General features: G+C 44.5%; 1 protein-coding gene and 1 pseudogene across 1 annotated transcript; one reads left to right on the forward strand and one right to left on the reverse strand.

The window, feature by feature from the left end:
• Nucleotides 1–261: 261 nt before the first annotated feature.
• LOC128594554 (protein tweety homolog 3-like) lies at nt 262–2,022 on the reverse strand (annotated as a pseudogene).
• A 7,775-nt stretch (nt 2,023–9,797) lies between these two features.
• On the forward strand, nt 9,798–19,564 carry TREML4 (triggering receptor expressed on myeloid cells like 4). Its single transcript, XM_053603790.1, has 6 exons — nt 9,798–9,966; nt 10,163–10,501; nt 10,920–10,970; nt 11,516–11,576; nt 18,351–18,479; nt 18,940–19,564. The coding sequence occupies exons 1-5, from the start codon at nt 9,906–9,908 to the stop codon at nt 18,445–18,447; spliced, it is 609 nt and encodes a 202-aa protein (XP_053459765.1). The 5' UTR covers nt 9,798–9,905; the 3' UTR covers nt 18,448–18,479; nt 18,940–19,564.
• The last annotated feature ends 4,210 nt before the right edge of the window (nt 19,565–23,774 follow it).

The following is a 23,774-nucleotide window of genomic DNA, read 5'->3' on the forward strand; positions in this document are numbered from 1 at the left end:
ATGGCTGTGTAGGGTAGAGGTCTTGGCAGCTGCATTCAGATGAGTGACTCAAGTTGGGGGTACAGGCCCAAAGCCCCAGCTTCTCAACCGTACTCCTGCAGGGTGCGGAGAGGAGGAGACAAGTGGCCTGCAGATGCATCTGTCCAAGGTGGGCCTGGCGTGGCATGTGGAGGTCCAGAGATGGCCCTGCATGGAAGCGGCAGTGCTGGCACAGGGTGGGGGTGATTGGAACATGGGGCAAGTGGCTGCTAGGAACGCAGTCTAGTGGCCACTGCCGTTGGAGTTAGGGCAAGGCTGGCTCATGGCGAGGTATTCGGCTCTCACGCTGGAGGTCTATGAGGGCGGTGGGGACTCACCCCCAATGAGTGGGGTGTTTTCACAGCAGGAATTCTGGAAATTGGCATTCTGGCTCATGTACTCAGTCACTAGGGTATTGCTGATGGTGGGGGCCGCAGCTGGGATGCTGGTCTCGCTGCCATAGCTACTGCCGCAGCTATACAGGCTGGGCATGTGGACACAGTACAGGCTGTCATGGGCCTGCCTTGGCCCTGGAGCAGCCTCCTCCTCCCCGTCCTCATCAGGGCCTCTCTTCTGCTGCCAGGTGTGTGAAACACTGCAGACGATGGAGCTGAACATGAGGGCAGTGTGACAAAGGAGAAGAGGGCCAGGTAGATGAGGCCCTCAACATCAGGCGATGGAGCTGAACATGAGGGCAGTGTGACAAAGGAGAAGAGGGCCAGGTAGATGAGGCCCTCAATGACAGCAGAAGTCTGTCAGCGCCTGCATGTAGTCCAGATGCAGGCTGCAGCAGTCCACCAGGGCAGTGAGGTGCTGCAAGTTCACCTCTGTGCCATTGAGTACCTCCTGGACACGAAGCAGGGGGCTCTTGGTGGCTGGATGTTCCTGGGAGACACTTCTCAGGAGCTCAGACACAATGTCCTGCATCTCCACCGGTGCCTTGTGGCTGCCTGACAGCTTATGCTAGAAGGAGTTGGCAGCTTGAGGCGAACAGGCCAGGTAGTACGGCAGGATTTCCCCCACTGAGCACTGAGTGCTCTTTCACCATCTTGGTCACGTAAGTGTTGGGATCCACACAAAAGTTGCTGGAGCCCCCAGACACAGCCAGCTCCAAGCCTAGAGAGCCCCAGCTGATGACCAGAGCCAGGACACCCAGCAGGCAGACCCCGACCAGGATGCCCTTGGAGCTGCGGATGAGGCCAACTAGCCCCAGGAGGCATATGATGACATCAAGCAGCAGCAGGTCCAAGTAGCCCAGCTACCTGTACCAGTCATAGTGGTCCACCTGCTTGGCCAGCACCTCCAGTGACACTGCAGGGTTTCTCCAAAAGCATATGGCAGCTGCATAGCCTAAGAGCATAGCCCGAAGGGGTTCTGGTCACCCTGCCAACTGCCGCTCCAGGCTCTGTATGCTGGGCTCTGCAGTGCGGTTCAGTGCTGCCGCGGTGTCCCACACGTGGTCCTGGATGCCGGCTACTGTGTGGTTGGCATGATGCAATGAGCAGGTGGCTTGATGGACTGCCATCACTCGTCTCCCCGTTGCTGTAGAAGCCCACAGCTATGCTGGTGCTGCACACTAGCATGGCGATGATGACGCACCAGGCAGTGCAGCAGCAGTCTGCATCCAGGTGCTCCTCGCTCTTGCACTGCTGGCAGCACAGCTAGAAGGAGTAGAAGAGCAGGAAGAGGAGGTCCAGGGCCAGGCAGGTCAGGGCAGTGGCCCCCAGCAGCAGCGCCTGTTTCTGAGGAGGGGGTGGTGCCTCCTCTAGAAAGGTCACCTCCTGGTCACCGTGCTGTAGGGCCCAGCTGTGAGTATCACCTCCTGTCCTCATCACCAGGGCCCATGCCCTTTCATGCCTAGAGAGCTCTCCTGCCTCAGTCCTGCTGGTAGTCAGTGTCCTTGGGCTTGAACTGGCTGCTAGTGGTTTCCCACTGCAGGTCCAAGTTGGGCAGCTGGTGCAGGAAGCTCACCCACCAGGGAGCCGCATAGTTGACCTTGGCCATGGAGGGTCCCAGCTGCCTCCCACTGTGCGGCCGATGAGTGGTCTCCTTCGTTGGCTTAGGGTGCGGAGTTCAGGGACCCGCTGACCCCAGCCTGGTCACCCTCATAGTTGGTGGGCCCCAGGGTCCGGCCTGGCCAGGCTCAGCCAGGCTCAGCCCAGCTCAGATCCACTCGGCTCCATTTGGCTGCTCACGTCTCGTGTTAGATATTTTCAAACAGCTACAAGACAGGATATTAAATCTTCACAACACAAAGAAATGATAAATGTTTGAGATGATGGATATGCTTACCACCTTGATCAGATCACTGTACATCATATGTATAAAAAATCACTATATACTCCACAAATATGTACAATTATGTATCAGTTACAAAAACCAATAAAAATGCAAAAATGTAAATTCATGCTTTTTTATCCAATCAGTCATCCTGTGCCTCTTAAATGGAATTTAAGCCATTAACATTTATTGAGAGAATTGAGATCAAAAAGCACAAGCCATCCATATCCTGTCTCCAGGAAACACACCTAACCTTGCAGGACAAAACCAGACTCAGGGTAAAGAGTTAGAAAGCAATATTTTAGGCAAATGGAATTTAGAAGAAACCTTATTTTCATACACTAGTGAATTTAAAACAACTAAATTTAAGAAAGACAAAGAAGGTCACTTCATTCTGGTCAAGAGAATAATACAACAATAGGATATTTCAATTCCAAATATTTCTGCACCCAACTTAAATGCTCCCAGATTTATGAAACAGACCTTGATTGGTCTGAGCAATATGATATACCATAACACCATAATAGCTGAGAACTTTAACACTCCTCTGGCAGAACTGGACAGATCCTCTAAACAGAAACTAAACAGAGATGCAAGGGACTTAAATGCAACCCTAGAACAAACGGGCTTAATAAACATATACAGAACATACCATCCCAAAGCTAAGGAATATACATTTGTCTTGTCAGCCCATGGAACACACTCCAAAATAGATCACATCTTAGGACACAAATCAGACCTCAACAAAATTAAAAGAATTGGAATTATCTTCTCAAACCTCAAGGCAAGTAAGGTGCAACTCAATTCCAACAATTTTTTTTTTTTTTTGAGACAGAGTCTCCCTATGTTGCCCTTGGTAGAGTGCTGTGGCATCACAGCTCACAGCAACCTCAAACTCCTGGGCTTAAGTGATTCTGTTGCCTCAGCCTCCCAAGTTGCTGGGACTACAGGTGCCTACCACAATGCCTAGCTATTTTTTGTTGTAGTTGTCATTGTTGTTTAGCTGGCCTAGGCTGGATTTGAACCTGACAGCCTTGGTGTATGTGGCTGGCACCGTAACTACTGTGCTATGGGCACTGAGCCCCAACAAAAATTTTATTCCCATACAAAACCGTGGAAATTAACCAACCTTATGCTGAATGACAGTTGGGTGAAGGAAGAGATAAAGAAGAAAATCATTAAATTCCTCAAACATAAGAACAATGAAGCTATAAGTTGCCAAAACCTGTGGGTTACTGCAAAAGCAGTCCTAAGAGGGAAAATTATTGCATTAGATGCCTACATCTAAAAAAACAGAAAGAGAGCACGTTAACAATCTCATGAATCATCTTAAGAAAATGGAAAAGGAAGAGCAATCTAATCCCCCTTCTAGCAGAAGAAAAGACATAACCAAAATTGAAATTAATAAAACAAAAACTTGGTTATTCAAAAAGATAAATAAAATACACCTTTGACCAGATTAACTAGAAACAGAAAAGTAAAATCTCTAATAACTTCAATTAGAAATGAAAAAGGGAAAATTACAACAGATACCACAGAGATACAAGAGGTTATCTCTGACTACACAAGAAACTTTGTGCCCATAAATTTTTCAATGTGTAGAAAATGGACCAATATCTGGAATTATACCATCTCCCTAAACTTAACCAAGAAGAAAGAGATCTCTTGAACAGATTAATATCAAGCACTGAGATTGAAGAAACAATAAAAAATCTTCTAACAACAACAACAAAAGCCCTGGACCAGATGGCTTCACACCAGAATTCTATGGAGCCTTCAAAGAAGAGCTTGTACCTACACTGCAGAAACTATTCCAAGACATTGAGAAGGAAGGAACCTTCTCCAACATGTTATATGAAGCAAACATGCAAACGTTACCCTGATACCAAAACTGGGAAAGGATCCAAGCAAAAAGGAGAACTACAGAGCAATTTCACTAGTGAATGTAGATGCAAAAATACTCAATAAAATCTAGGCCAATAGATTATGGCTGCACATTAAATAAAATTATACATCACGATCAAGTGATGTATACATCATCCGAAGGATGCAAGCCTGATTTAACATTCAGAAATAAATAAATGTAATTTGCCATATCGACAGAAGCAAAAACAAATAACATATGATCCTCTCAATAGAGGCAGAAAAAGCATTTGATAAAATTCAGCATCCTTTCCTAACAGGAACACTTAAGAATATAGGCATAGGTGGCACTTTTCTAAAACTGATTGAAGCCATCTACAACAAATCCACAGTTAGTATCATACTGAATGGAGTAAAACTGAAAGCTTTTCCACTTAGAACTGGAACCAGACAAGAATGTCCTTTATTGCCACTACTATTTGACATAGTGCTAGAAGTTTTAGCCAATGCAGTCAGGCAAGAGAAGGATATAAAGAGCATCCAAATGGGGGCAGAGGAAGTCAAACTCTTGCTCTTTGCCAATGATATGATCTTATACAAGGTGGCCATAAAGTTCATGTGAAACTTCAATAGTTAGAGAATCCCAGAGACTCAACAAGACTACAAGACTCCTAGAAGTGATCAAGAAATACAATAATGTCTCAGGGTATAATTCAATGTCTACAAATCAGTAGCCTTTGTATACACCAATAACAGTCAAGTTGAGATGCTAATAAAAGGCACAATTCCCTTCACAGTAGCATCAAAGAAAATGAAATATCTAGGAACATACCAAACAAAAGTGGTGAAGGACCTTTACAAAGAGAATTATGAAACTCTAATAAAAGAAATAGAAAATATTAACAAATGGAAAAACAAACCATGCTCTTGGCTGGGAAGAATCAACATTGTTAAAATGTCTAGACTACCCAAAGCAATCTACAGATTCAATGCAATTCCCATTAAAAATACCAACATCATACTTTCAAGAACTGGAAAAAATAGTTCTTTGTTTTATATGGAACCAGAAAACCCCCCATATGGCCAAGGCAATTTTTAATAATAAAAACAAAGCCGAGGCATCACTTTACCAGACTTTAGGCTGCATTACAAGTCTACGGTAATCAAAACAGCATGGTGTTGGCACAAAAATAGAGACATAAACATATGGAATCAAATAGAAAATCAAGAGATAAAACCAGTCTCTTATAGCCATCTGATCTTTGATAAACTGAACAAAACCATACAGTGGGGGAAAAGAATCCCTGTATAATAAATGATGTTGGGAGAACTGGATAACCACATGTAAAAGACTGATACTGGATTCACACCTTTCACCACTTACAAAAGTTGACTCAAGACTGATAAAAGATTTAAACATAAGACATGAAATGATAAAAATCCTAGAAGAAAGTATGGGAACAACTCTTAATGATGTCAGCCTGGGGAAGGATTTTTATGAAGAAGACTTCCATGGTAATTGCAACAGCAACAACAAAAATAAACAAATGGGACTTAAACCAAAAAGCTTTTGCACAGCTAAGAACACAATTAAAACAAATAGACTACTTTCAGAATGGGAAAAAATATTTGCGTGCTATGAATCTGACAAAGGCTTGATAACTAGGATCTATAGAGAACTCAGATTAATCAACAAAAATAGAGCAAACAATCCCATCTATCACTAGGCAGGGACATGAACATAACCTTCTCTGATGAAGACAGATGAATGGCTAACATAAAAAATGCTCATTGTCCCTAAACATCAGAGAAATGCAAAACAAAACCACCCTGAGGTACCACCTAACCCCAGTAAGATTAGCCTACATCACAAAGTCCCAAAGTTGCAGATGCCAGCATGGATGTAGAGAGAGGGGAACAATTTTACACTGTTGGTGGGACTTCAAACTCATACAGCCTCTTTAGAAAGAAGTTCTTCTCCTTGAAGAACTCAAATAAGACATCCCATTTGACCTCACAGTCCCACTACTAAGCACTGACCCAGAAGAAAAAAAATCATTTTATCATAAGGACATTTGCACTAGATTGTTTATCACAGCTCAACTTACATTCACCAAAATGTGGAAATAACCTAAATGTCCATCAACTCGAGAATGGATTAACAAGCTGTGATATATGTATATCATGGAATATTATTCAGCCATAAAAAATGGTGACTTTACATCTTTTGTATTAACCTGGATGGAGTTGAAACACATTCTTAGTAAAGTATCACAAGAAGGGAAAAGCAAATTTCCAATGTAATGAATACTAATATGAAGCCAGAAGATGATCTAATTCATGCCCACATAAGAGTAAAACTGAATTCAATTCAAGTTGGGGGAGGGTGAATGAAAAAGAGGGGAGAGGGGAAAAGGAGGGATTGGTGTGCTCCCACGTAATGGTTACAGTGTAGGGGTGTATGGCATACTTTTTGAGTGTAAGATAAAACTGCAAGATGGACTGTACCCAACAAATTCAAATATTGTGACCTATTCAAATATTGTGACCTATTAACCTGAAAAAAAAGAAAAAGTAAATTCATAACAACTAAATGAAAATTCTATTCCTCACTCACTCTTGCCACACAGAGGGTGCTCAACCAGCACATGTGGGTAGTGAGTATGGTGCTAGGCGGGAGCTGGAGAATATTTCCCCATCACAGGGCGCTACACAGGACCTGGCAGCTAGGTCCTGTGTAGTCTATGAAAATTGTTTCATAGACTTCTGCCTCAACATGCCTGGTCTGCTAACAGAGATGTCAGTTCCTTGTTATAAATTTAACTTCTCATTAATACGATTAAGACATTTTATGCCACAATGTGCTTTTATACCTGAATAGTTGAGTGGGTACTTTCCTTTTAAAGAAGGGCGGAAAAATCATATGTTCTCTTTTAAATGTTTTTCTGAAGCTTTACCAGTCTGTACTCTTTTTGGTACCCTAGTCCTTCTGCCCTTTCCCCTCTGAACCTCCCCCCCAATTTCTTCCATCACTAACATATGGCATTACTATGGCACATTTGTCACGATGGTTTTCTTCAATGGACAAGTAAAAATCATATATATTTATAATGTACGGCTAGTGTGCAGTGGCTAAATCGAGCTATTTAAAATATGAATTCATATACTTGGTCTTTTGTGGTGAGACACTTAAAATCTCTCTCCTTCTTTATATCCCAGTGCACAATATGATGTGATGAGCTATACTCATCATGATATGATACTATAGATCTCTTGCACTTACTCCCTCTCACTGAAACTTTGTGTCCTTTGACCAACATCTCCCCAACCCACCTGATCCCCAGCCTCCACTAGCCGGGGTGCACTCCATGTTCCTACGGCACATTGTGATGTCCTGACCCATGCCTCATGAACCTCTCAGTAGCTTGTGCTCATGTAATTTCTCTGCTCCAGCCCCCGCCCTGACCACCACATGACATTTAGCCTTCATGTCCACTTGGGACTACCTCTCTGTGGTAGATCTTGAGAAATTTCTCATTTTTGATGACCTTGATGGTTTTGAGGAGTACTGGTCAGCCATTTCTGTAGCATATCCTCCACTTGGGATGGTTTGATGCTTTTCTCCTGGGGTTAGGGAGGAAGAATACACCGATGGGTAAAGTGCCCTTGAATCACATTGTATCAGGGCTACCTACTAGCAGTGAGACTTTCCCCACTGATCTCACCTGGCCAAAGGCTGAGGCAGGGTTTCTCAGTTTCTCTGCTGTAAAGTTCTTCCTTCTCTGTCCCTCCCTGTTGACACTGCAATCTTGAAGGAAGTTACCAGGCATAGCCCAGGGCTCAGCACTGGGGAGTTATGCTCCCCTTTGAAGGGAGAGTATCTACATAAATGGTTTGGAATCTGTCTCAGTTCATTCAGGCTGCCATAACACAATACCTTAGATGGGTCCTTTATAAATCATTGAAATTTATTCCTCAAGCTCTGGAGGAGGGAACCTCATAGACCAAGGGACCAGCAGATGTGCTGTCTGGTGAGGAACTGCTGTCTTCTTCCAAGATGGCACCTTCTTGCTGGATCTCCACATGTGGCAAGGGGAAAGATACTCCCTTCAATCCCTTATAAGGACACAGATACCATTCATGAGGGGGAGCTTTCATGCCTTAAAAATTTTCCACAAGTTCTCACCCCTGAATTCCATCACACTGGGGCCTGAGTTTCAATATGTCAGGGTTAGAGGAACACCAACATTCAGACCACAGCAGGATCTTCATGAACTGAGGTTGCTTAGTCCATTCTCACCCAGTCAGTTCCTTACTCTATCATTTATTTATATAGGAATGGTCTCAAAGAAATTTAATGTATGGGCTTGGCGCTTGTAGCTCAGTGGCTAAGGTGCCAGCCACATACACTCGAGCTGGTGGGTTTGAATCCAGCCTGGGCCTGCCAAACAGCAATGATAACTACAACCAAAAAATAGCTGGGCATTGTGGCAGGCCCATGTAGTTCCAGCTACTTGGGAGACTGAGGCAAGAGAATTGCTTAAGCCCAAGAGTTGGAGGTTGCTGTGAGCTGTGACATCACAGCACTCTATGGAGGGTGACAGCTTGAGACTCAGTCTCAAAAAAAAAAAGGATTCACATATGTGAATCCTAGTAAATGTGGAATTAAAGGTCTTAGCAAAATAACTAAGAAAATGCTACGAAGGCTATGTTAACTAGTGTGATGAAAATGTGTCAAACGATCTATGAACCAACTGTATGGTGCCCCATGATCAATACTAATGTACACAGCTATGATTTAATAAAAATAAATAAATAAATAAAAAGGAAAGAAATTTAATGCAAGCTTTGGGTTACAATCCAATGCCACCTCATTTTGTTCCTGGATGATTCAAACTTTGGTTGTTCTTTTCTTTTCCACATTTTCACATGCACGTTGTTAAAATGACAGGGTTTGGGAGACTTCTGACTTGAGTCTTCTCCTTTGCCAGAAGCTCTGGTGCCTTTTTACTCCTTCTGTATTCCTTTCTGTCTAATAAAATCCTGTCTTACCACTGGAAAAAGGAACGACAGGGTTTGTCCATTCTCACCTCTTCACCCACTTGTGTATTCATCCAGTGAACACGGACTGAGATGACCCCGGGATCCCAAGCTCCTTCTAAATGATTCAGCTGTACCTGCCTCTCCTGTATTCACCCCTGTCCACAGCTCTCTTACTCCCTACTCTCTGGATCCACCTTTCCCAGAGAGCATCCCTACAGTGCCGGGAATTGAAATTCACTCCCGCTCTCGTGAACTGTTCCTGGGTGAAAGGCCATCACAGACCCACCATGCCTGGGAGTGAGGGCCCTGTCCAGTTCTGGAGCCTGGAGGGACTCAGGACTCTGGTTTATTCTTGAACATTCTCAGAGCTCTCTCAACACTAGGGAAGGAACAGGATGGGTTGGAAGCATAGAGCAGCACAAGTGGGGAAAAGTTGGGCAAAAGGGCTCTGAGCACTTGGGGCAGGGCTGGTGCCACACCCTAGAGACCAACCTACAGCAGTGGGCCTAGTCCAGGGGCTGGGTGTCTCTCCTCCCCTGGCCTACAGAGCCCGCCCTCTGGGCCATCCACTTCCCATACCAAGGCACTGACTTTCTTTACTTCTTCCACCGCACAGGTCCAGGGAAGCTTCTCATTCCCTCTCCACTGAGGGCTTCCTATTTTCTCTTCTTCACTTCTGTCAGAAACAGCTTGGCAGTGGCATGGCCAGGGGGGTCCCACACCTGCTGCTGCTTCCTGTGCTGCTGGTTCTACTGACCTCAGGTGCTATGGAGGGTGGAGGGCAGCGGGGTGATGCTGAGGGTATCTGGGAGCAGGAGGGCACTTTGATGAGGAGCATGGCTTTAGAGGCCACGTTCTGCATGTGGGCATGAGACGGTGTTTTCTCTGTCCTTTCCACAGCCCTGTGGGAGGGAGGGTGGGTCCTACCAGGGCTCTAACCTGAAGATTTTTTACCCAGGTTGCAGGGGAAAGTTACCTGAGGAACTTCACCAAGCACTGGGACAGACACTCTCCCTGAAATGCTGGTACTCACCCACAACAGGGCCCTATCAGCCCAAAGCCTGGTGTCAACAGACATCTCCGAATCGGTGTACCATATTAGTTCAAAGCTCCAAAGCCCGTACAGCAGCTCAGCGGTCTCAATACACCATCTGGGATGAGCCCAAAGCTGGCTTCTTCAATGTTACCAAGACTCAGCTGATGAAGAACGACTCAGGATCCTACTGGTGTGGAATTTACAACTCTTCCAGCAATATCATCATTGTTCTCAGAAACATCACCCTGGTGGTGACTCCAGGTGAGCTCTTTTCTTGAGGAAGTAACCCTGCCAGCCCTGAACCTGGAGGGAATAAACCTCACCCCCCACAATATTGCCCCAATTCTCCTCTGTCTTCTGCTCTGCTCTGAGATCAGATGCAGGCCCTCACCTCTGCCCCACCTGCACATCCAGGCTTCAACTGCTAGAAAGATAGACCCAGACCTTCCAGACAGGGCCCTAGAGTCTCTCTCTTTCTGCCTCACACGGGCACAATTATCGTTCTTCATTTTACCCCCATAACAGCTGTGGTGTGCATGTTAGGCACAGGAACACCTCTGCCCTAAGGGATCCTGAGGAAGTGGCTGTGGGCCCCTGACTTTATCTCCATCTTTGGATCCCTACCCCATTCTCTCTTCCGGGCCTCAGATGTTTGATGTCAACTTTCTTTTCTCTTTAGCGCCGACTACTTTGCCTATGTGGACCCTGACCTCACTCCCAACAAGGACAGGTGGGCTTGGACCTCAGTTGGGGTATGAAGGAGGGGTGGCCAGGAAGCTTGGGGTCTTCACACTCAGGAAGGAGAAACTACGGCAGTGTACACTGGGAACTGATCCCCTGGGATCTGGGCTGCTGGGAAGCTACCTTCAAGACCCGCTGGGCTTCAGATCCTAGGAGATAGACATGCACTTATGTGATCTGATCATGAAATAGCCATGTGGGTACAATGAAGGGCTGGGTGTGCCAAGAGGCAAGGCCATGTGGACGACCGTGCACCTGGGTATCCCAGCCCCAAAGCCTCCTTCCTTTGGGGTCCATCCCTAGCCTCGAATTCAGCTGGGTAGAAAGATACCTGAGGCTTCGGGTACCCCTGCATTGAGGGAACTTAAGGAGCTGGCTATGGCCTTACTTACTATCCCCACTTACTATCACAATTTTGGGACCATTCTGGCTGGCTATGGCCTTACTTACTATCCCCACTTACTATCACAATTTTGGGACCATTCTCTATTTGGGTCCCCTGTGCAGCTACTGTCTACTTCATGTCCTCCTTAGGTCCGATCACTTCTCCAGTGGGGCCCTCCAGCCATCCTTCTGTCAATGGCTCTGACACCAGGTAGGTCTGGGGTTTCACCAGGAGGGGGTTCCCGGGAAGCCATGGCCTGGTAGATCATGGAGCCTCAGAGCCAGGGAGAGGGCACTCAAGGATCCTTTTTGGGATGGCTGGAGCATAGGGCACTCCGAGGGGCAGCCAGGCCCAGGCTCACACTTGGGTAGAGAGGAAGGGGCAGGAGGATGCAGGCATGAATTCTGGAGAACCAGAGGAAAGACAAAAAACAGGATTCCTGCAATGAGACAAAATGGGCCCCAGAACATGTGGGAACAGGGGGCTGTGGGTGTGGAAGGTGGCTGTGCAGAGTGACTGCAGCCTGGGGCACATGGAAGCTAGAGACGCCAGCCAGAAAAAGGTGAGAGGAATACTTTCCATTTCTGCTCCTATCCTTGCAGTCATGGGTTTGAGGCTACCACGGCCTCCTCTTCACTACAGGAACCCCAAGTAGCCAAGTGCTTTGGGGACTGAGAGGCAAGCCAGAGCACTGGGGGGGCTGATGAAAACAGACCACACCTTCCCCAGCACATTTGCTCCCACACAAGCTCCTGCTCCAAACTGCCAGGCAGAGACATTACAAACCAGTGAGTTGAAGGTGAAATTCAAACCAGAGACAAGGACAGCAGCCGATGGGGCTGTCAGGGATCATGTTCCCTGCGGCTCAGCCCTCTCGCTTTCCACACTCACTAGGAAGGGATTCACTGCACTCCTCCCCCATCTTCAGACTGGGGATCAGATCACCCCAGGGAACCTGAGTTCACAAGCCAAAATGACCAGCCGTCTTAGAATGTCAGCACACCACAGAAGAGAGGCCTGGGAAGTGGGACTGTGGGAACTGATAGTGCAGTACAGAATTGGAGTTAATGGTGTCTGTCTAGCCCCAGGGGAAGGGAGTTGGTAAGGGAAGCAGGGGGATCAAGAAGAGCCATTAAAAGAGCCGAATGGAAACACCAGCTGTGAACCCCCTGGGAGACTGCGCTTATGATGAAGGACGCGACTGGGAGGGAGCTGGAAGAGTGAGGATTCTCACAGACCGTTCCTGGAAAGGACAGAAGACTTAAAAATCAGAAGTTAGGAGACATGAGGGACAAAAGGAGATGTCCTAACAGAGGGGTTTTCAGAACCCCTGCAGGAGGGACGCGAGGGCCAGGAAGAAATATTTGCAGAAACAACCTAGAAACATTTTTCAGAATTATAGACAGAGGGAAGACCTCAAGATTGAAAAGACTCAAACCCTGGCAAGAATAGGGAACAGGAAACGTACACAGAGACAAAGCCACACACACACTCACCCACACATGAATTCTGGAGAACCGGAGGAAAGACAACAAAACAGGATTCCTGCAATGGGATAAAACGGACCCCAGAACATGTGGGAACTGGGGGCTGTGGGTGTGGAAGGTGGCTGTGCAGACACACTCACACTGTCACCTCTAGTGCCATCATGTGAAATGTAAAAACATCAAAAACAGAAAATTCTGAAGGCTTTCAGATCACCCACAAATAACAAGAATTAGACTCACATCAGGCTTCACAGGAACACTGGACGCAGGAAGAGAATTGAGTAATTATTCTCAAGTATTAGAGAAACGAAGTTTGCATCTAGGATTTTACATCCATCCGAATTTTCATTCCTTGTGAAGTCACGATGCTTTTGCACTTCCAAAACCTCAAAAGTTTTGGCAGAACTTCCCCCTGAAAATGGCTCCTGCCAAGAAGGACTCAGTTAAAATGAGCAACACATCCTGGAGATGGCAAAGAAGTGAGGAAGTGAGTGCCGCCAAGCACCTGGGTAAGGTATTTTTTTGTCTTTTTAATTTAAAAACAATAGGAGCTAGTGCAAAAAGAAGAAAAAGAAAAAGTGTATCTGTGACCATGGAAAAATAACATTCTAGATAATCTATTCTGGACAATAAAAACATGGTGTGAGGAGGAGAAACTAGAGGCCTGTGTGATGCCCTTGCTCAGTGAGTAGGGTGCCGGCCCCATATACTGAGGGTGGTGGGTTCAACCCAGCACTGGCCAAACTGCAACAACAACAACAAAAATAGACGGTCATGGGGTGGCGCCTGTGGCTCAAAGGAGTAGGACACCGGCCCCATATGCCAGAGGTGGCGGGTTCAAACCCAGCTCCGGCCAAAAACTCAAAAAAAATAAAAAATAGCTGGGCATTGTGGTGGGTACCTATACAGCTACTCAGGAGGCTGAGGCAAGAGAATCGCTTAAGCCCAGGAGCGAGCTGGAGGTTGCTGTGAGCTGTGTGATGCCATGGCACTCTACTAAGGGGGATAAAGTGAGACTCTGTCTCTAAAAAAAAAAAACAAAAAAAAAGGAAACTAGAGGCCCATGAAAGGATGGTTAGATTTTTGTCTTATGAGAGGTTATATGTAGATACTGACAACTTCAATGTACTATTGGGAGTTATCAATATAGTTTTAAGTCTTCAAGTTAAGCAAATAAAATATATACTCCTTTAAGCAGGAAAGGAAAATAGGGTGAGAGTCTTTAAAATACAAAGCAGGGCAAATGAAAAACATGAAATTAAAAGGCAGAAATAAGTCCTAAGAAAAAGTAGTTCCAATAAACATAAGTGGATTAAGTGCGCAAAATAAGAACAGAAACTCTGAGTTTCCAACAACTTTTGCAATATATTGCATTCATGTAATACACTTAGAAAAACATTTTAAAAGGTGAAGAAAAGAGTAGAATTTATAGCTGGCTAATATAAAACAGACAGTTGTGGAAAGTTGTAAAACTCTTATATTTAATAAGACAGAGCTTAAGGTACAATATCAAGAGACAGTTATATGATATAAACTGTTACACATAAAAGGCACACTTGAATATGAAAATACAGGAATAAAAACATAATGTGCCTAAATATTTCACAAAAAAAAAAAAATACCGGGCAACATTATGGGAAATGCAAAAAGAAGTAAATCAGGGTGGCACCTGTGGCTCAAAGGAGTAGGGCACCAGCCCCATATGCTGGAGGTGGCGGGTTCAAACCCAGCCCTGGCCGAAAACTGCAAAAAAAAAAAAAAAAAGAAGAAGTAAATCAAGAACACATGTATTTGGAGAGTCACATCCCTCTCAGAGGATCAGAACCAATGAGGCAAAAACGAAGCAGATGAGCCAACATTCTAAACCAGGTCACTAGGATATTCCAGGTATTACACCACTGAATAACATTTAACGTATGTTATATACATTATGATATATAAGAGTATATAGTAAGTATAAATTAAAGTTTTAAGTAAATACTATTTTCTAATACATAAAATACATAATTACATATTTCAAATTGTTTTCAACGCTATAAATTTATTAAGAATACTTCATAGTCTATCAAATAGACTAGTTACAAACATATATATAGTTACAAATATATATAAACATGCACACACACATATATAACTCTCCCTATGAATAAAAGATGAGATACATTCTTTCAAATATATGGAATGTATTTATAAAAGCACTCCTTCTATAGAGACATAAAAGAAGCTCAAAGAAATTCTAAAGAATCAACATGATACAGAATATACTCTCCAACTTAATGCAATGAAATTAAGAATGCAGAAGAGAAGTAATGATAAAAGAGTATGTTTTGAACCTAAAATTTTTTTAATATATTCTTATATAAATTATTATATATGTAAATAACAAATATTTTAATAATTTAAATACTATATATCAAAATGTATGGGGCATGCTAACATTTCTAGTAGCTAGAAACACATTTATTGGAAAACATAAAAGGTGAAAAATAAATGAGCTAAGCAGTCAACTCAAGAAGACGGGAAAGGGCAGTGCTTGTGGCTCAAAGGTGTAGGGTGCTGGCCCCATATGCCAGAGGTGGTAGGTTCAAACCCAACCCCAGCCAAAAACTGCAAAAAAACAACAAAAAAAGAAAAGATGAGAAGTTTGTAATAGACCAAGCCCAGAGAAACAGAGAGGAGGAAACGATGATGGTGAGGGCTGAAGGAAATCAAATCAATTTTTTAAATGGAGATCAGGGAAATTGATAAGTCCTTCCTTTAAAGTTTAATAAAATACACATGCATTTGTCAAGATATGTCAAAAGATAATATAAAGAACAAATTGAAGAAAAACAGGAAAGTAACCTCCACGCACTCATTCTACAAAGATTTTTTAGTAAATATTGACATGTCATGAACTAAATCTTGTGAGAAATCTTAAAAGCGGAGAAATCCTTAAAAACATGTAAAAATCACAACTAGCACAAGAAAATACACATTTGAATAGATTCATACAGATGAAAGAAATCAAAATGCTCGATAAAGATCCATTCTCACAGAAAATCCAAAGGGTCAGATGGATTTACAGGTATCACCAAGATTTCAGCAAACATTTGATTTATATTTCATACAAGATGTTGCAGAAAACAGAAAACAACCAAAGCAGCCTAGCCCATCTAAACGGCTGGTGTCCTTAAAGTCTCTAAAGCAGTTAAGTGTAATACAAGAAAATTAAACTATAGGTTCATTTCTCTGATACACATGGAGTCAAAAATAAAATAAAACTAGCTCACTAAAAAGAATGTATTATGATCAGGTAAATTTCATCCCAGAATTAAAAGGCTGGTTCAACTTTAGAAAATCCTTTAATGTAAATGAAGCAAAATAATAAACTATAGGTAAAGGTCCGCCAATACAGAAAAATCTCTGAGAAGTTTCAAAATATTTATAATCTAAGAAACTAAGAATAAGTTCTTAATAAAATAGAGACAGGAAGGTATAACTTGGTAAAGATTGCATACCAATGACTATACTAAATATTGCTGAGTCGAGAAAATACAAATTTAAGGATCTCCCCAGCCATCCCTAATGCTCAGTATAGTGTTAGAGGTCATGCCCAAAGCTAGAAGAAAAGGAAAACAGAGAAGGAAAAAAGAGAATTGGATGAGAAGAGGAGCAACTCACCCTTGCAGATGAGGGGATCATCTACCTGGAGAGAAATTAGGCTGAATCAACCCACTATAAGATCTTACAAGAGAGTTTAGCAAGGCCGTCAGGTACAAGAGCCAGCGACAAATATCAGAAGGCGTTCTCTATCAAGAACAATCATGTAGAAAATCTAATCATGTAAGATACTACTCATTACAACAACAACACTTATAAAGTGTCTAAGAAGAATTAGTTCAAGACCTGTTTGGAGAAAATTTTAACTGCTAAGAAATGACAGGTGATCTGAATAAACAGAAATAATCCATGATGTTGGAGGAAACAATAAGATTATGATAATGTCAATTTCTCCAAAGTTACAAAGTCTTTAAACATAATCCCAAACATGACTTTGGTTTGTCTTCTTTTAAAGAACTTGATAAATTAACTCCCAAACTGAATTTAAACAGAAGATGGGTGACTGGCTAATTCGACCATGATAAGTAAAAATGAAGAGAGAGTGTGCTTAGCAAATGTGATAAAACTGATACCACGTGGTGCTCGTGCAAGAACTGATAAATGGAACAATGGAAATGGCTCAAGCACTGGGAAAGGCCTGTGCGTATAGAGGAATGGACTTTGAGATAAGGCAGCACCCAGATCAATGGGAGAAAGGGCCCATTATCTGGCTGGCACCCTTGAGGAAACTGGTGGAACATAAGAAAAATGAACCAAAAACTGGATGCCTACTTAAATATATAAATAGATGTGTTCCAGATGGCTTCAATTTAGATATGTGAAAAAGAAAAGTAATAAATTAAATGGAAATGAAAATACTGCGGAGGTATACCTTTGTGACCCAGGAGTGAGGAAGGATGGCTTATACAAATCTTACGGGCACAAATTATGAAGAAAAAGCACTTTGATTACATCACCATCGCGGAATTTTATTCAGTGCTCAGCACTACGGGAAAAGCTGTCAAGCAGATGATGGACTGGAAAAAGTTAACTGAGAATATCCAAAACCAGCTTGGTAATGCACCAGCGGCTCATGCTACTGAAGAGAAAGACCAGAATCCCAACGGAAAACGGGTGCAGCCTGTGACAGGCAGTGTTGGGGAGAGGAAATCGAAAGAGCAGACATGTGATGTCCACACTTAGGAATAATCGAGGAAATATAAGTTCAAACAGCCATGAGACGCCATGGAACACCTTTCAACCAGTAAAGCAAGGGCCCTGTGAAAGTGCTCCGAGTCGGGAAGGCTGTGGCACGTGAAACTCTTAGGGGAATTCCTCCCTCCTGATGGCCTCACAGACATGGGGGAGCCTCTCAGGACTCAGGGCATCTTCAGGATCAGCCAAGATGTCACAGCAGAAGAAACGAGGCCCAGAAATGGTGCAGGACCAGAGCCACTCAGGGGCAGAGACCCAGGCTTCCTGGCTGTTGTTCCCCAAAGACCTCCCCAACCCCTCTGTGTGGCTCCCCATGCCTGCCTTGCTCTGGTTCTGGGGACTTCCCTGTCCTGGCAACTCTGCCTGTCTCTTTAGCCTCACTAGCCTCCTGCTTCTGGGCCCATCTGAGGACCCTGCCCTGCCTGGCCTGCGCAGGGCGTTCCTGCTCCCTGGCTCTATCCCTCCCATCCCTCAGACTGTTCCCTTGGTCTTCTGCTGGCCAGCCTTCCATCCAAGCCTCCAGGGTTCCCTCCAGCAGGTCTCCTCTGAGGTGCAGAGGACACCCTGTCCTCTCCCCCGTGTCTCATTTCAAGGTGGGTCTTTATAGGAACACTCTAGCCACAAAGGGCCTGACTGAGTGACAGGACTGGAGCAGGCGACATCCCGGCTAAGTCCACCCCCTTCTTCCTCCTCCCTGCAGGAAATCTAGTGCCCCCCTCCACCTGGACTCTGCTGCCCCCAGACTCCTGGTCTCTGAGCTATGTGGACTCCTTGTGGCCATGGCCCTGGTGCTGTGAGTCCTGTTTGGCCTCCTGAGCTGCAGGTGCTGGTGAGTGGGGCCTGGGAGGGTGAGTGGGCCTGGGCTCAGCCTGGGAGGCAATGGAGCTGGGGCCAGCCTCTGTCCCAGAACAGATGTCCAGGAAGGGGGAGCCAGAGGGCACAGAGGTGAGGAAAAGTATAACTGAGGCTGAATTAAATATGTATTATTTTTCACAACTCTGTCTCCCTTAGAAATGGTCCTTAGAGATAGGCAGAGGGTTTCCTGGTGCCCCCAAACCTCAGGCTCAGGCTCAGTCTGTGTCCTTAGAGGAAGAAGGGCAGGAGGAGTTAGCCGACAGTACCTGAGTAGAAGGTTTAGGGAACAGGAGGGGCCAGGTTGGAGCAGGTGACAGGGAAGGCAGGTAAGGAGGGGGACCAGGTAACAGGGACAGGGGAGGAGAAAGGAAAAGGAAAGAGGGCCAAGGAAAGGATTCATTCTGTTTGACTTTCCTCCTCATCTCCCTCCTCAGGGTCACAGGATACCATGGGGACACGCTGATGGAGTCTTCTGATTCTGCCAGTTCAGCCCCAGGACTCTTGGGGGCATTTGGCCCACCTGCGGGTCCAGGCTAAATCCCTGTTCCCCTGGGTCTGGGCAGCTATTGGGAGCCACCCTAAACCTGAGGCCCACAGCCCAGTCAGGAAAGGCCAGCACCCAAGCCTGTGGGAGACCACTCCTGTCCCCATACTTCCCTGCTGCGACCCCCACGTGGGGACTGAGCCTTCTTAGATTCACTTCTGCTGCCCAGACCTTCAAGTGGCCCCCAAGCAACAACTCTCGGGGTCCACCTGCATCCTGGTCAGTGCTCAGCACAGGCTCCTCCCCCCACGCGCTCCTGTCCTCTGCCTCTAGGACCTGCGGGTCCCTCAACCCAGCCTGAGCGGGCAGCACCAGGATGCCTCCCTGTCCCTGCTTCCTGCCTCTGCTCTGCCAGAGTCCTGTGTGCCGTCTTTTGTGTAAACTCCAACCTCTGAACACAAATGTGTCAGGGCCACCGAGCAGCATGGCAGAGCTTCCTCCTCACCTTTCTCTCCTCCTTCCCCTAAATGAGAGGAAAATGATTCAGAAATAAATGATACATTGAAACTAAGAAAGGCTGTTGTCAGTGCCCCTGTTGATTGATGGCTTAGAAGTCACAGACAAAAATGGGAGGCGTTAAAGTGCTGAAGCAGATGACTGGGTAGCCTGAACTGGGAGCTGAGAACATTGCTCCAGACATGCGACCTGACAGTCTGAGCCTGAAATGGTTTCATATGTGACAAAATTGTTAGCCTAAAAGAGAAAGTCAAGTTGAACAAACAGAATCATTGGCTGCAGGCGAAAGGTGTTTCAGGGACTGGAGAGATGGTCACATCGGTGAAGGCAGAACAGGGAGAGCCAGGAGGCTGGGGGGCAGGTTTGTTAGCATGTTTAGCCAGGAGGCTGGGGGGAAGGTCTGTTAGCCCAGGCAGTCTCAGGCGGTTTCCTGGGGCACCAGGTTTTAGGCTGGACAGGAGATGAGTGCGAGGTGGCAGGGCAAGGTGAGCCATGGGATGTGCAGTCACAAGTGTTTGGGGCCAAGCATTGCCTGGGGCTCCTGGGCCATCTGTGAGGTGGGGCCCTCGATGGATTTAGGAGACTCCTGGATCCCCCCAAACTGAATGCCACCCTTCTAGGAGGAGGTCTTGAGAACGTGGCCAGCCACCCTGGGTTGAACGCTCTCCTTTCCATATCCTGCTTGTGCCATTGTGTGAGATTGATTTTGTTCCTTGGAGCCTCTTTTCTCAGCTATGGAGTGAGGGTAGCGGTGGTGCCCTCCTCGGAGAATGGCTTACAGGATTAAATCAGGTGACACATCTGAGGATTCTAGACCAGAGCCAGCGGAGGCAGGGTTCATCCAACGTTAGCTGTCCTCGACAATGTTGGGCTCAGAGGATTCTGTGTCCCCCACAAAGGTTTACTCTGTGCATGCTCTTTCAGGATATATCTGTGGACCTTATAAAATGAATTTCATCCTTAATTGCCCCAACTGAAAGTTAGGGATACTTTCTACCTTTCAGCAGATGTTAGGGTTGAATGAAAATGAAGCCATGTCTAGATGCACCTGCTGGGCAGTCAGCAGGCTCACTCATCAGCTAAGTGACTGGGGTTGAAAATGCTGGTCTAGTGTTTCCATCCAAAGTCTGCCCTACATCTGTGTGCAACAGAGGTGTAGCTGTGTCCCAGTAAAACTTCATAGAAACACGCGGTGGGCCCCTATTCTACAACTATCCTCAGTTCTCCTGCGTATCTATCATTCCCTTTCATTTTCCAGGTATACAGTGGCAATCTGCTTTTAATGATATTCCAAATTTCCTATTTCTGATTTTACTTTCTTTTCCTGCCTAATATTCTTAACTGAGACTTCTTAGCAATGACAATGAGCAGGCCTAACCATGTTGGAGAATGACTCTGCCGTTTCCTGATTGAGGGGAGTAGCTTTCGAGGGTGGGGTGGGGAGGCAGAGTCATTCAGAACAGGTACTGATTTGGTAAGGCCTGGGATCGACCTGTGTAGTTGGTGTCCACTGTGAACCACCAATATGAGGTGCCCTTGCATAGCAGCTGAGTACCAGCCCTGAGAAAGGCCACAGTAAACAGCAATGGATATAAAACGTGAGCCATTTTCTTTTCCTTTTTTGAGGACGATATGAGACAGAGAAGTTTCTTCATGTGTATCTCAGGTCATGCCACAGGACCATCAGCTAGCTGTGGAAAGCACCACTTTTTGCTTCGTTTCATTTTCTTAAAAGCTTCATTCCTTTTTTACACTTGCCTCCCCTGAGACAAACTTCCAAAGTGTTTGATGTGTAACCTTATACTTGAATGTATTCTTGTAAAACATGCGGTATTTATTTTGTGACTGGATTTTATGAAGCAGAAGTTACGATCTGCCTTTTTCATATACTTGCTTCACTCTTGCTGGGTATATATATCCGGCTCACTGGTCTTTGCTGCTAGAGCTTATTCCCTTGCAGGAGTTCCCCATAGAGCCCTGGGGCATATGCTGTTTTGTCGTCACTTTTCCATCTCGGAAACAAGGCTATGTTGCATATCTGTGCAGTCATAGTCCCTTATGGAATTTCCTGCAGGATTTATGCCCAGGTGGGATTGGCTGGGTTGTAGGACTGGGCATCTAACTAATGCTGTCATCTTGTATTGCCCGAACCACTAACTTAGACAACCAGAGATGATGTGCTTGCTGTGAATCTATGGGAAGCACACAGCACCACCTGTAGAGTGATTTTGCCAAAAAAAGTGGAAGGTGAGAATAAACATAGTTGACTGGTGGCACGTGGTGGTTAGATGTTTTTCTCTACTCTTTCACATGCTTGGAAATTTTCACAATTAAAATGATACAAAAATAGAAGGCTCATGCATTGAAGTCACTGCTATTTGGTTTCCATAGTATACAGCTGAAGCGAATCTTCTGTTGATTTACTGGATTTATACAACTGCAACAGATTGGAACAAGTTCACTATGTAAGTTCACATACAGTACAGAAATACTGAGATTCACTTAATGAACCTTAATAGAAGGACAGAAGTGGACTGAATAAACCTACATCTTCCTCCTTCAGGTGTAAGAGCTAAGCTAATGTTTCGGTATAAATCTAACCTTCAAAACTGTCTTAATTCCCTTCACCATTTTTTTCAAGCTCGTGGAAAATTCTATGTTATAAACTAAAACCCAAAGAGGCACGTGTATATTTCTTCAAAAATTTGAATATATTACATTCTTTTACCTTCAGTGTTGCTATGGAAATGTCTGGCCCTTGCAATCTGGTATTTGTTCATCTTGACTGACATATTTTATCTCTTTGAAATAGTTTATAATTTTCTCTTTGGAAATCTTTATTATAATGTGTTTAATGTGGGGTATTTAGTTATCTCTTCTATTTGGAATTCTCTGAACACATTCAACCTCATGTGATATATTTAATTCTGAGAAATTTTCAACATTATTTTTTTCAAATAGTTCCCCTCCTCCATTTACTCGCCCCCCTGCCCTTTCTGGGACTCTTTGAGGAAACATTGACATAGTCTTTTTTTTTTTTTTTAACCTCAGCTAGTATTCTTCCTTCTCTTACACTGAAAATTTTCCACCTTTGGAAGGGACATTAGGTTGATCAACTGTACTTTTCTAGATCATAGGCAATGATACTAGGCTAGCAAGTACCTCCCTGTCCATCCTCTCTTATTCAAATAGAATAAGGTTACATAGGTACAGAACTAGTGAACTATTTTTACTAACAGGCAATATAGCTGCATTCATCAATCCCAATATTGCTACCTGGAGTGAAGGCACAACTCACCCTGATGAGTATGGTTACAGTTTCAAAGTATTTTTTAAACAAAGTAAGTAGGGGCTACATTTGCAAACAGACTTTTATCATTAAGACTTTGTCGACGCTCAGCACCTATAGCTCAAGCTGCTAGGGCGCCAGCCACATACACCAGAGCTGGCAGGTTCGAATCTAGCCCGGGCCTGCCAAACAGCAATGACAATCACAACCAAAAAATAGCCAGGTGTTGTGGCAGGCGCCTGTAGTCCCAGCTGTTTGGGAGGCTGAGGCAAGAGAATCAGCTTAAGCCCAGGAGTTGGAGGTTGCTGTGAACTGTGATGTCACAGCACTCTACTCAGGGCGACAGCTTGAGGCTCTGTCTCAACAAACGACTTTGTCCAACATGTTTAATTGACATATCTATGCCTCTCTTCACTACTTCTTAATTTTTCTCTTATACTTCCCATTACTTTATCCCTTTCTAACGCCTTTACGGAGCATTTCTTGACTATGTTTCCCTCACCCAATTCATTCTTTTGCTAGTCATTCAAATCACTAAGTTCTTGATCTCAAAAATTATCCTTTTCAAGTGTCTTGGTACAGTAACTGAGAGAATGCCAGGAAGGCTATATTAACCATGTGATGAAAGTGTGTCAAACGGTCTGTGAAGCTAGTGAATGATGCCCCATGATCATATCAATGTACATAGCTATGATTTAATAAAAAGAAAAAAAAGATCAATATCTCTAATTTGTTCTTCCATATTATTGCTTGCTCCTATTTCATGATTCTAATATTGTCCCTTATTTCTCTGAGAATATTTATTATGTTTATTTTAAATTTTTGTACTCCCAGTAGTTATGCTTCCTCTGTAATAGATTATTTAATTTCTTTCTTTTTTTTTATTTTGAGACAGGGTCTCTCACTCTATCACCTGAGATAGAGTGCAGTGACGTCATCATAGCTTACTGCGACCTCCATTTCCTGGACTCACGTGATCC

This window comes from Nycticebus coucang, chromosome 9 (assembly GCF_027406575.1).
Source record: "Nycticebus coucang isolate mNycCou1 chromosome 9, mNycCou1.pri, whole genome shotgun sequence".
NCBI lineage: Eukaryota > Metazoa > Chordata > Mammalia > Primates > Lorisidae > Nycticebus > Nycticebus coucang.

Excerpts from the sequence above, each read along its gene's own strand:
- TREML4 (XM_053603790.1), top strand. The coding sequence starts at position 9,906 with ATGGCCAGGGGGGTCCCACACCTGCTGCTGCTTCCTGTGCTGCTGGTT. Across the intron at positions 10,502-10,919 it reads CACCCTGGTGGTGACTCCAG|CGCCGACTACTTTGCCTATG; the intron begins GTGAGCTCTTTT and ends TTTTCTCTTTAG. Across the intron at positions 11,577-18,350 it reads GTCAATGGCTCTGACACCAG|GAAATCTAGTGCCCCCCTCC; the intron begins GTAGGTCTGGGG and ends TCCTCCCTGCAG.